This window comes from Belonocnema kinseyi, chromosome 8 (genome assembly GCF_010883055.1).
Source record: "Belonocnema kinseyi isolate 2016_QV_RU_SX_M_011 chromosome 8, B_treatae_v1, whole genome shotgun sequence".
NCBI classification, from domain to species: Eukaryota; Metazoa; Arthropoda; class Insecta; order Hymenoptera; family Cynipidae; genus Belonocnema; species Belonocnema kinseyi.
Window position 1 is genome coordinate 86401704 of NC_046664.1, and position 12625 is coordinate 86414328.

Sequence of the window (12625 nt, forward strand, 5' to 3'; positions counted from 1 at the left end):
TAGATCCAGGTTTCATCCATGGTTATGAATCGGCGCAAAAACTCGGTCGGCTTACGCGAAAATAATGCCAAATTCTGCTGGGAAGTTGTCACACGAATTCGTATTTGGTTCACTGTGAGCAAACGCGGCACCCATTGCGCGCAGAGCTTCTTCATGCCCAAAACTGAATGCACGATATTGCCCACACGTTCCAATGATATGCCTACAGCATTAGCTACCTCTCTCAATTTCACTTTGGGATCATTCAACATCATATCATGGATTTTTTCGACATTTTCTGGTGTAGTGACCTCTTTTGAGCGCCCAGAGCGTTCAGCATCAACTGTGCTCCTACGGCCACAACGAAACTCGGTAAACCACTTATGAATCATTCCAATCGACGGTGCAGAGTCCGGGTAATACTTATCCAGCTTGGCCTTGGTCTCGGATATCGTTTTCTTGCGAAGATAGTAATTTTTGATCAAAACTCGAAACTCAGATTTTTCCATATTAAAAAAAACTCGGAGGTTAGTCGCTTCTCAGTGCTGTAACTTGTAAATGCGTAAACATAAATGGCTGAAGTTTTGACAGGCGTCATTTGAAGGATCAAGCTCGACGAAAATGGTTCACATTAGTGAATACTAATGCCATCTCTTAGAATTTTCAGGTAGTTATCAGACTGCCTAGTAATGTGATAGGAAGAATGCCCCGTGTTATTTTGTGTATGTTATATTATTTATATTGAAAAAAAATCATTTGACCCAGAGAAAAATTCATTTTATGACGTTGTTTTTCTAATTATATTGTTTGTCTGGATAACACAAGCTTTTTTATTTAATTATTTTTAATATAAAATTATTTATCTGTACCATTTATCAATTCCTACCACACTCAAACGTACCTCTCGCTAGAGTCTTCTGTATGACCTCGCTTAATCTCACTTACCATATTCTACTCTCCATTTTAAACTATTCCTACCTTTTTTGCATTTAACTACCGCGCAGATTCAGAAGAGCTTTCATGGGGAGGGGGGGGGGGTACACAGATTATACTCTTCCCTCCACTTGAGATGCTAAAAATTATCTTTCGAATGTGGACCTTTGAGTGGATTATCAGTGCTCCTCCCTCCCCTTGGATCAGCGCCTGATTTGACTTAAACTCCCTTTTTTCACTTGAGATTATTTCCCTCTCCTGTCCACTCCTTACATTTTTTTCTGATTCTGAATGTGATTCACAGTTTTCCTACTTTTCACTATAATGGTCCGTATAGACTAAAGAATAGATCATAACTTCGAGTACAATGCTGCAACTCTTGTTTAGCAAATTTTAAAGAACGTCTGTGATAGTCTTATACTGCAACAGTTATCATAGAATAGTTCATACTCGTAGCCCTCGAACAACTACATACCACAGTCTTATGATACTTACTCGACAATGTAACATTCTCGTCACAAAAAAGTTCTGTTGCCAGAATGAAGAAACTATTATATATTAGAATAATTATATTCTTTTGTTATCGAACAACTATAATTATTATTATTTATTATTATTATTTATTTTGATTTGTTTCGAATGTAAACGCTGCCTTCGGATTCCCATTATAAAGTAGAAAGATCATGTTCTAACCATCAGACGATGTATTCAATCATTCTCTCTTCAAAAAAACCTATTAGTAGCTGAGGTGATCCTTAATTTGGCTCTAATAATTTAAAAACATGAAACATGGTTTCATGATCAAAGAGAACAATATTTTTAAATTTTAACTTCGAGAAAAATAAGCGGCCATAATTTTGGTTTTAAAAATCTGCCTTTTTAAAATAATGAAGATAATTGATTATTTTGTTTTTGACTCTGCTGTTGCATTTTTCATTTTTCAAAATCCGCAGTAAAAATATTAAAGAATTGAACATTAGTCTAATGGTAATTGGTTTTCGAAAAAACAAAGATTTCGAAAAACAAGCGAGATATGAAAAAAAATTTAAAGGAAAAATTGTTCCCATTTTCAGAAAAAATGTGGGAATTCCCACGAATATCTTTGGATAAACATTCTTCAGTCAATCTAAGTTTCTCTAATTGATAATGTTTTTTTATTATCTTTTGTTCATAAAGCGCCACAGTCAGAGTATAAGTACATACCTGTAGTTAACTATAACCTCAAAACAACAAGACAGATTATTAATTTGAAACAAGGATTAATCTATAGACACTTTCAATATTAATAAGGATGTAAACAATCCCACCCCTCTTTGAAGCAAATTCTGTCCTTCGCTATTGTCATATATTTTCTGTTCTTAATTGAATAATAAATATTTATGAAACCAAACCTGCGCGTAATATATTATTTCACTTCAATTTTCTTTTAATTTATACGAGTCTTCTCATATAGAATTTACTTTTATTTTAATATTACCCATTGAGACTTATTACTACCCATTTCCGGTTACACTCTATAATTCTTGACACTATTACTTGAGTGGCAAATAATTATATATTCGAAAAATAAGTAGAAAAACATACTATAGTCAGACAACCTAATAGGAACAGCAGCTGACGACCTTTCAATACTAATTCCTCATAATAAGAAGTTTCTCAAACTAGCCTTCCACCTCTATAATTCCCTAACCTAAAGTGATGAATTACCAACTCAACAATCCACTCTCTTTCATCGTGCATTACAACTTTACATTTTTACATTCCAGTCCATCCGAGTGCTTGAGCCATTAGCAGTTGACTTCTGACACAGAATCTTTGGCCACCATATCAGCCGCGAATCCTCTTACCCCTTAACATCGTCCTCATCCCTCCCTGATATGCTATACGTACAGAATACAAAGCGAATACCATAGTGCTGAAGGGTAGATGATGAAGACAGAAGATCGACATCGGTTTTATGCTCGTGGTGGTTGGTCGGATCCCTGGTCGAGAGAAGTAAGGAGAATCCTTGGGATTCCTCTCTGATGGAAGGCGGGACTTGAGATTTAACCACGCCCAACAACCCCCTGTAACGGGGAAGTGAGTACGTGGGTGGAGTCGACCAATGACATAGTGGTGGCGCAAACCGAGTCAGCTGACAACGTGGCCTCGGAGCCGCCCCCCTGGCTAACTAACAGGCTCCGCGATGACGAGTGCGGCAGCCACTCGGCCAGCAAGTCCCGAACCATCTCGAACCGCCCCACCCCCTGACGGCAACCATCCCCCAAGTGCCATGCTTCAAGGTGTTACACGTTGAGGATCGCGTGTCGTTACAGCGGCGACTTGTCGGTGTGCGCTGCCTACACAGTGTAAGCGACTGCCGCTCGCAGTTTGAAAACCTAATTCCATACAGATACACGAACCACCCACCCCTCAGGTGGAAGTGGTTCTAACATACAGATATCTGTGGATTGTGTGGGAGATTGCAGCCTTCGATGCCAGCACGCACATATGTATTTTTCACGTATATGCGAGCAACATATACTCACCACGAATCAACGGTGGTAGCCACGTCAAGACCGGCCAGGGTACCAGGGAGAACCAGCCGGGACTCTGCGAGACCCTGCACCCGGAAAGCGACTGCCAGTCTGGGGATGTTCGACTTTTGATCGGCCGCGGAGGATGGGCACAGGTCAGTCGTCAAGAGTTCTTAATTTTCTGTTTGGCTTTTCGTCTTCGAGGCAGGGTTTTCGTTTGTGAGAAATTTTTTACGGATTTCTTCCAACGCGAGTGGATTGTGCGAGATGTTTTTATGGTTTTCGAAATTTTTGGAAATAGAGGTGATGGTTTGTTGGAGCTGATGCTGATAGTGTGTTAGTGAACGGTTTACAGTTTTTTTGCAAATTAATATGCTTTTCCATTTCTTCATTACTGATATTATTATCAATTGGCCTATTGATGGCTGTTACAGACTGACCACTGCAGTGGTTAGAAGAAATTACTTATGCTTTTATCGTGGATGGAGTTTTGAGGTACCAATGTGCAACTTAGTGTTCTTGTATTGAGCTACTGCTACCTCCTCAAGCTGTACAGCTTGTAGGACAGTCAAAATTTCGCTTGGTTAAAAATAATTTCGTAAATCTTTTAACCGCAAAAAGTGAATATGGAAGAAAACAAAGATCTGGCATATTGCAAACGTATCATTTACCGCCCTTTTACGGAAAATTTGCAGAAAAGTACATAAAAGAAATTTCTACAAAACGCAGAAGTGAATTTTAGAATATTCAATTAATATTTATTTTTTTAAATATAATTTTCGGTGCCCAAGAAAAAGCAGCCAAATTACGTTGATTGAAATAAAAATTACGCTTATGAGTAATTTCTTTTTAGACAGAATTCCTTGCATTTTTACATTTTCATCAGAGAAGGCATCAGATTTGTTTAAAATTTGACCACCCCACTTTTGCAAAAATGTCCACGTTTGGAGACCCTCTGAATCCGAAAAACGGGTTTTTACGTATGTACTCGTCTCTCTCTCTCTCTGTGCGTGTATGTGGCTGCGCGTGCGTATGACTGCGCGTGCGTATGTCTCTGCCGATTTTTAGACTGCAAGCACGATAACTTTAGAAAGAATTGACAGATTGGATTGGCCATTAGTATTCTGTTTTAGTGTGCTAAGTTGAAACCCAAGTTCGTTATCCATCCATTTTGGAAGTAAATTCAAAAAGTTAGAACATTGTCAACATTTTTAAGACCACCTTTTTAGATTAAAAAATTGTACGAACGGCTGTTTGCAATTCTCAAATATATGACAAATTTATCACATTGACTTATGAATAAAAAAAATTACAAGAGTTATAGCATTTCCAAAATTAAAAAAAAAACGAAAGTGCACATTTTAAGCCAAACAATGCACGATATGAAAAAAGTCAAAAAGGAAAGAAACTTTGATTTTTGAACACCTTACAAGATTATCATAACAAGTTTTTGACTTTTTTTTGAATAAACAAAAACTCAAATTCTGATCGCACAAAAAAAATAATGAAAAAAAATTCCATTTTGCATTCAAACTATATAATATACAAAAATCGATGAATTGGCCAAAATTGTGTATTCAAAAAAGATCGAAAAATATGTTATATTCTCTTTTTAATACAATGCGTACTTTATGTTTTATTTGTAAAAACAACTTAAAAATGTTTAAATTAAATTTTTGGACAAACGAGACAAGCTTCGAAAAAAATAGACCAAATTTGTTCACCTAAAATAGAGCTGCAAATGTTACATGAATAATTTTCCAATAGGATGCGTAGGTTGGGTTTAACTAATAAAATATTACATGAAATATATAAAAACCATTTTTGACAAACGACACAAGCTACGAAAAAAAATAATTGCAAAAAATTTGCTCATCTAGGAAAGAGCTGCAAATTTTTTTCCATTCATTTCTGGATGTAACGCATAGTTTTGGCTTTAATCGCACAAAATAAAATTGAAAATTATAAATGTTCCAACAAATGACACAAGTTATAAAAAAAATGACTGAACCACAGTTGATCCTTTAATAAAGTGCTACAAATTTGTCTTGATTAAGTTTCTTCATTGGCTGCGTATTTTTTATTTTAATCATATAAAACAACATTAAAAATAAAAAATTTAATTTTTGGACAAACGACACAAGCTACAATAACAATTAATTACAGAAAATTTATCACCTAAATTATATCCACAAATTTTCTCATAACTACTTTACGTTAGGATGCGTATTTTCGATTCAAATCGGCAAAAATAAAATTGAAAATACAGAATTTATTTTTTGCACAAGCGATGTGAGCTGCGATAAAACAATGATACTAAAGTTCTCCACCCACAAAAGAGCTACAAATTTGTTATTAATCATTTTTTTAAAGATTTGTAGTTTTGGTTTTAATCGCAAAAAATAAAAAATAAACAAATTACATTTTTTGAAAAAAGAAGCAAGCTCCCGGGTGGAAATTTAAGTCGGGGGCTGACCAGTCTACGGCTGGAGAGCCCGGCTGTAAGTCGGGAGCTGGCCAGGGTTTCTGGTCAGAATCCGACCAGCATCGTCACGCTGGCCGGGAGCTGGCCAGGAATTTCGACCGTGGACGGGCAAGATAAATTGCTGCGTTACTAGATTTAAATAATTCGCGTTTCAATTGTATGAAGAGCATCTGTCACTGAGTTGGGGGATCAATTTGACTCTTTTTTACTGTAGAATTGGAGCATATTAATATATAAAATTCCACACGCTCATCACACAGGCAACATTAACTATTTTCACGTAGTCTTTGAGAGACAAAAAAGATTTAAAAAATAAATATTAAATGATTGCAAGTCTTTGACTTTAAATATTAATAGTCCTGTTTAGAGTAAATACATATATTACATTTTTAAACATTATATTAAAAATGAAATTTCTAACGTTATGGAGTATCGACCCTACATATATCTATACATAAATCTAACGCCTAGCAGTCGGGAGTGCTAACCACTGCGTTAAACCAACAAGTTGAAACTCGTTGAAAAAGCCATCCTCATAAGCTACAGTTCAGAAAAGTTAAAGTACCAACTTTTAAGTACTCCTTTTCTAATTATTTATTATTATGCGGCGTTATGTAAATATAAAATACACGAACTTTTAACAGGAATATCAGTAAAATACTTTTTAAATAAATAATTTAAATCGATTACAATTTTTCTTTGCATGATATTTTGTTTTTTCCCGTTTTAGACTATTTTACAACTTCTTACAATGACAGGAAATGTAATTTTTTATGAATATTTAAAATTTTCAACGACGGGACTCAGAAATTCAATCGTGAACGTTGAAAATTTCCTAATGATAAAAGTTTTTTGACTTTCGTGTAAGGTTTGGTTTTTAGGTGTTTTATACTGTTTTACAACGTTTAAGATTGATGTAAAATGTAATTTTTTTTTCATCATTTGCAATTTTTCATAAAGATGGAACTTAGAACTTTTTTCTTGAAAAAAAACAGTTTGAATTTCAAAAAATTGTCTTCGAATTTTTGTCATAAAATGCATGGTTTGAAAGTCTGAATTCATGAAATCTTAAAATTTGTGGTATGAAAAAGATATTTACCCAATATATTTTCACGCGTGGAACATCCATGTGGATATACGCATCCATTTTTTAATGAAATCAGAGAAAGTAATTAAGTTATAAACAAAGTTCAACAATTTCATTATTGCCAATCAGCGCTCGGCCAGCTACCGTCTGAATATACGATCATAAGATTTGTCCGATCAGAGCGCAGTCAGCCCCCGACTGGGGTTTTGACATAAATTTTAGTCCAGCGAGTCCCCGGGCTATTTCCACACGGGCTGCAATAACATTTTATTTGTCAGAAATTTTCGCCTAAATTATATCTTCAAATTTTTCTACTAGAACCATTTTACGTTGGAATGCGTACTTTTAGTTTAAATCATAAAAAATATTAATGAAAGTAAACACATTCAATTTATGGAAAAACGTCACGAGTTGCAATAAAATGTTCATTAAGGAAATAGTTTTTGATAGGATGTTCACTTCTTTAAATTATAGAAATAAGACAATGAAAATACTTAATTTTCAATACTAGAGCATATTATTTATTGTAATGATATAAATTTATTTAAATGATAAATTTTTCAGGGTATCTGAGAATAAAATTCAATGAAAACAAAAAATTACAAAATTACAAAATAAGAAACAAATATTAAAGTAATCATGATAAATAATATTTGTACTTTAATTTGAAATACCTGAATAAGCAATCCCAGGCCGAGGTACATAAATAAATGTAATCAACTTTTGATATAATAGTTTTGAACGTAATGCATAGAAAAATTTACATTTTGAACAGAAACGAGTGCGAAAAAAAGAGAATTCATTATCGCCAAATTAGTGCATTATTGAGCGCCAGCACCAACATTCGCACGCCTGAGGCGCGCTGACACACACGAGCCGCGCGCGTAGCGCGCGATGGGTATTTTCCTGCTTGGCGGGCACGTTTTTTTGCATTACTTTCATAAATATTCTACCTTCTGTCATCCGTCCACTGTATCTATCTATTTATGTTTCCAGCAATTTGGCATTTTTTAAAATTCAGTTTGAACTTCTTGTCAACATTTATGAATAAAATAGCATGTTATTTATTCCAAGTATACAATTTGTTACAATACAACAAGAAGCATATATTAAACAAAAATTAGGCGTGAATAAAAAATAAAAATGAATGCTTAAAAAAAATGATTTATTGTTTCATGTAAATTTTTCCAAGCATGGGCAAAAACTAATCTTTTCATTCGGCAAATATCAAAAAATGGTACAGTGATTTAAAACAAAACAGATTTCGGGAAAATCGTTCGTTTGACTGCATTAAGTGAATTTGAAAAAAGTTTCTTTAAATAAATAAAATTTTGTTAAGTAGAAAAAAATTATTTGCTGTATTCAACCGAAATTTTAGTTGGTCTCGTTTTATTAATTTTCCAACCTATTTTTTGTTTTCGCCAAATATATCGTCTATTCAATGAAATGCTTTCGTTGAATTCATAAAATTAATTATATTTATTTAAATTTGTCACAAATTTAAGTCTAATCAACCAAATCTTACTCAGTAAAAATTTTGTTTGTTTCAACCAAATATTTTATTGTCCATTTGCCAAATTCTCTACCACTATCTTTGATTACGTTAGTTTTTAAATTAGAGTTTGACTTTTATGGTTTAGGAAAGGAATATTGACAGTCACTATTTATTTTAAAGAAATATTCATAATTATGAAGCGTATTGTTTACTCGAAAAAAAAATCAAACCTGAGCATATAAAAAAAAATTACAAGCTGTACTACTCTGTGTAAATAAGGGACTAAAATGCGCCAAGCGTCGGCTTGGAAAACGTCGCTTCGGGATGTTGAGAATATTTCGATGTCCTTCATATGTGAAGGGTGATATTATTTAATTTTCCAAAAAAATATTGATTCTTTATTATTCTATCTATTATTATGAGATTCTTAACTTTATTAGAAAATGATTAGTCTCAGATTCTAATACTACGCATATATGTTGATATAATCCGGGTAGAGGTAAGTTGTCACCTTAAATTATATGTAGCTCTATAACGATGTATTATAATATTCAATTCATAGTCAGACTATATTGACATTTTTTTAAGCAATGCAATCTAAATACTTTTATTGACTGTTAATTAATTTCATTTTTCGTCTATTTAAGGGGATTCCTAATGTTTGTTTCAATAAAACATTATGCGTAGTAAATCTCTGTACCTTTTTCTTATCTAATATTGTTCATAAAACATTTGACAGTGGATTCAAAAATTGTATTTGTTTATTTTAAAAACTACAATATATTCTAGAAGTTTATTTTTGAGCCTCTGAAAGCTTTCTTGCACTCAAAATTTGTTTATAAACAAAAATTACGCGGACTTTTTTAGAAATATAAATGTCAAGATCTTGATATAATTTAGAGTCTGACTATCCTTATTGATGAATTGTTCTTACAGTTTTTTTAGGAGCATTTGGAGTGCGACAAAGATTTGATAAGCTCAACATTATTTTTCGATAATTGACAAATTTGGCCCATTATCCAGAATGTTGCTGCAGTTGCGCACGAGGGAAAAAAGATAAAATTTTCTAACTGATGCAATTGTGCATTTCTATTCTAAATTAATAACCATGGCTGGCGGAATCATAGTCGCACTTTATTCTGAGTTGACACTTGCACTTGACAGACTGATAGTTTATACTGATTGGACTAACTCGAAGTGTGAAGTTACCACAAATGATTGATAAAATATCATAAATCACCAACATTTTTGGAAATATTTGGACGCCTGAAACTTTCAGTAACTTAAAAAATGTCTGCAAAATTCTTGGATTTCTTGCAAATAGTTTTCAATACCTTAAATTTTCCCAAGTTTCTAATATTCAAAAATTTCAAAAAAATTTGGAAATGTTTGGTCATTTTTGTTATTTTTACCGTAAATTTCTACAATATCCGAATTTTTTTATTGCTTCTTAAATCGAGAGTTCCCTGCAACAGGTGCTAAAAGTAGGCAGATTTAACTCCTGTGAAGTTTTCAGTACATCCTTTACATCGGCTCATCTTTGGGCTATTTCCGACTCGTCTTCTGCTTAGATACGGCGCGTGTCTAACAGGCCATCAACTCGCTCACAGCGGCCCTTGGATTTGCTCCTGACTCAAACAGCAAACTTCACATTTCTGCCTCCTTTCTGCACTTGTAGCACAATATACTATTTGAACACATTATGGCCCTGCAAACCCCCAGGATATTTTTCATTTTGTATCAAATTTTGCACAAGTTATAGGGGACCTTAAAGGTCACTTTTCCACACGAGGCTCTTTTTGATTCCTAATGTTCTTTTTGGATCAATCCTATTTCGCACGCTGATAAAATGATATAAAAAGTGTCAGTGATCTTATGTTTGCAAGCTACATTCCATAATCTGAAGAGAATAATGGTATGGCAGATGAAACGAAGAAGGATTCAAGATTCTGCACTAATGTTTCGAGAGGACGCTTGGAATGCCGGGGAAAATTACGCGCGCGATAAGGCAAAGGAAAGTGGTAGGTGGATGAAGGTAATCCCTTGAGGGTTTGAAGAACCAAGTCGGTCTGGTTAGGTTAAGTTGGCGTGAGGTTGAAGGGTTGGGGGGTAGGAGGTTGCCAGTTGTCTCCACGAAAGGGGATGAAGCTTTGGTTGGCTTAGGCACGGCAGTGTTTTTCTTGCCGCGGATCATTAGGACGATTAGGGTTCCCGCGAAAGGGAGAGAACAGATTAGCAAGCTCTCAAACCATCTTTCGATTCACTTTATTTTCTTCAAATCTATGGAAAAATAAAAGTCCTAAAAATGATTTTCTACGCTCATTCCCCCTTATTTCTAATTTTTTCCTCTTGCTATTAAAAGGGGGGATGAAAAATGTTGACTCATGCTTACTTCTGTTATTTGCTTATTTGTCATATTTATTCAGGTCAACTTGATTGCTTATTAAATTTTCCTTTTTAATTTCAAAAGTCAATTAATTCTCAGTATAATTTGGGTGCGCTCACATGAATAGAGTTGGTTCTAGTTGATGAGATGTTAACGTTATTCTAAGTCTGTGTCAAAATCATTATTTTCGGGTTTGAGTGAGAGTTGATACCTGAACCTATACTTCATATTTATTAGCACTGTACTCATGCCTCACAAGCAGCTGGAAGTTGGTATATTTTATGTTCGAAGAAAAAGTAACACGTGCGCTAATCGCATTCACCAAGTTTAAATTTTGTTTTCTCTCGAAAAGCGGTTTATCAAAATTCCAATTTTAGAAATACCACGGTGACATGTGACTTCCAGCGATGTCATCCTATATGTAATTACATACCAGTCATAAGGGCCCTCTTCATGAGGACGCCTACATATTTGTTAATAAAAAACAAACACGGGGATTTACGAGCGTAATTATCTTTTTGATTGCACACAATTTTTAAATTAAGATATAAAATTAATATTCATATAAAATTTTGTATTCGACAGTATTTATTATATAAATAAAAGAAGAGAAAACCCAGGAAATTATTGCTGACAACAGAGCCACACAAAAAAAAAGTGTGCGGATCTGGTAACAAGACACACGTATTCCTATGGATTTTGGAGAGCTGAATTCAAATTCGGTGTCAAAAATCACACATCACGTCATGGTTGAGCCATAACCTCAAAAAATGACGAAAAATCAAGCACTGAGGCAAATAAATTTCAAAATAATGCCAGTGATGCAAATTTTCACTTCAAAAAAATGTCGACAACTGTGAAGGATCAACCCTTGCCTGATATCAACTTATTTAACATAACTTTACCCAACAGAACCTGACCTCACATTACATGAATTAACAGAAATTTATTGAACTACACGTAAAGCTCTGGAAGCATATTTTCCCAGTAGCAAATGTGTGCTACATCGAATGGGTAAACTCGAGCCTAACCTAGAAATAAAGCTAACCTATCCTAACCTAACCTAACCTCACGAAACACAATTAAACTGATTGTGTTGTCTCGTTGTGTTTGCGGTACCGTTTGAATCAGCTTGGGCTTAACCTGCAAAGAGGTCAAACCTATCCTAACCTAAAAAAACCTGACCTAACCTAACCTAACTTAACTTCTCGTAACACAATTAAACTTATTGTGTTGTCTCGTTGTATTTGTGGTACCGTTTCATTCAGCTTCGGCTCAACCTACATAGAGGTTTAACCTATCCTAACCTAATAAAACCTGACCTAACCGAACCTAGCCGAATGAAATTCAACCACACGTGTAGCTATGTAAGCGTACGGTTCTCAGTGTTAAATGTGTGTTATATTTTATAGGTTAACTCGATCTTAACCTACAAATGTATCTAACTTAACAGAACCTAACGAAATTTTGCTTAACGCAACACAACTTAACTTAAGTGTTCCCGTTGTCAGCGTAATCGGTCAGGGTAGGTCAGGTTTTGTTAGGTTAGGATAGGTTAAACCTCTATGTAGGTTAAGCCGAAACTGAATGAAACGGTACCGCAAACACAACGAGACAACGCAATCAGTTTAATTGTGTTTCATGAGGTTATGTTAGGTTAGGCTAGGTTAGATTTATTTCTAGGTTAGGCTCGAGTTGACCCATTCGATGTAGCACACATTTGCTACTGGGAAAATATGCTTCC

The 12625-nt window shown here is 34.5% G+C and overlaps 1 protein-coding gene across 1 annotated transcript in view; it reads left to right on the plus strand.

The window, feature by feature from the left end:
* The first annotated feature begins 3097 nt into the window (after positions 1 to 3097).
* LOC117178587 (photoreceptor-specific nuclear receptor-like) overlaps positions 3098 to 12625 on the plus strand; it is a 100789-nt gene continuing 91261 nt past the window's right edge. The window contains exons 1-2 of the mRNA XM_033370014.1: positions 3098 to 3194; positions 3381 to 3764. Coding sequence (XP_033225905.1) covers positions 3098 to 3194; positions 3381 to 3764 — 481 coding nt within the window. The remainder of the gene's footprint in view (positions 3195 to 3380; positions 3765 to 12625) is intronic.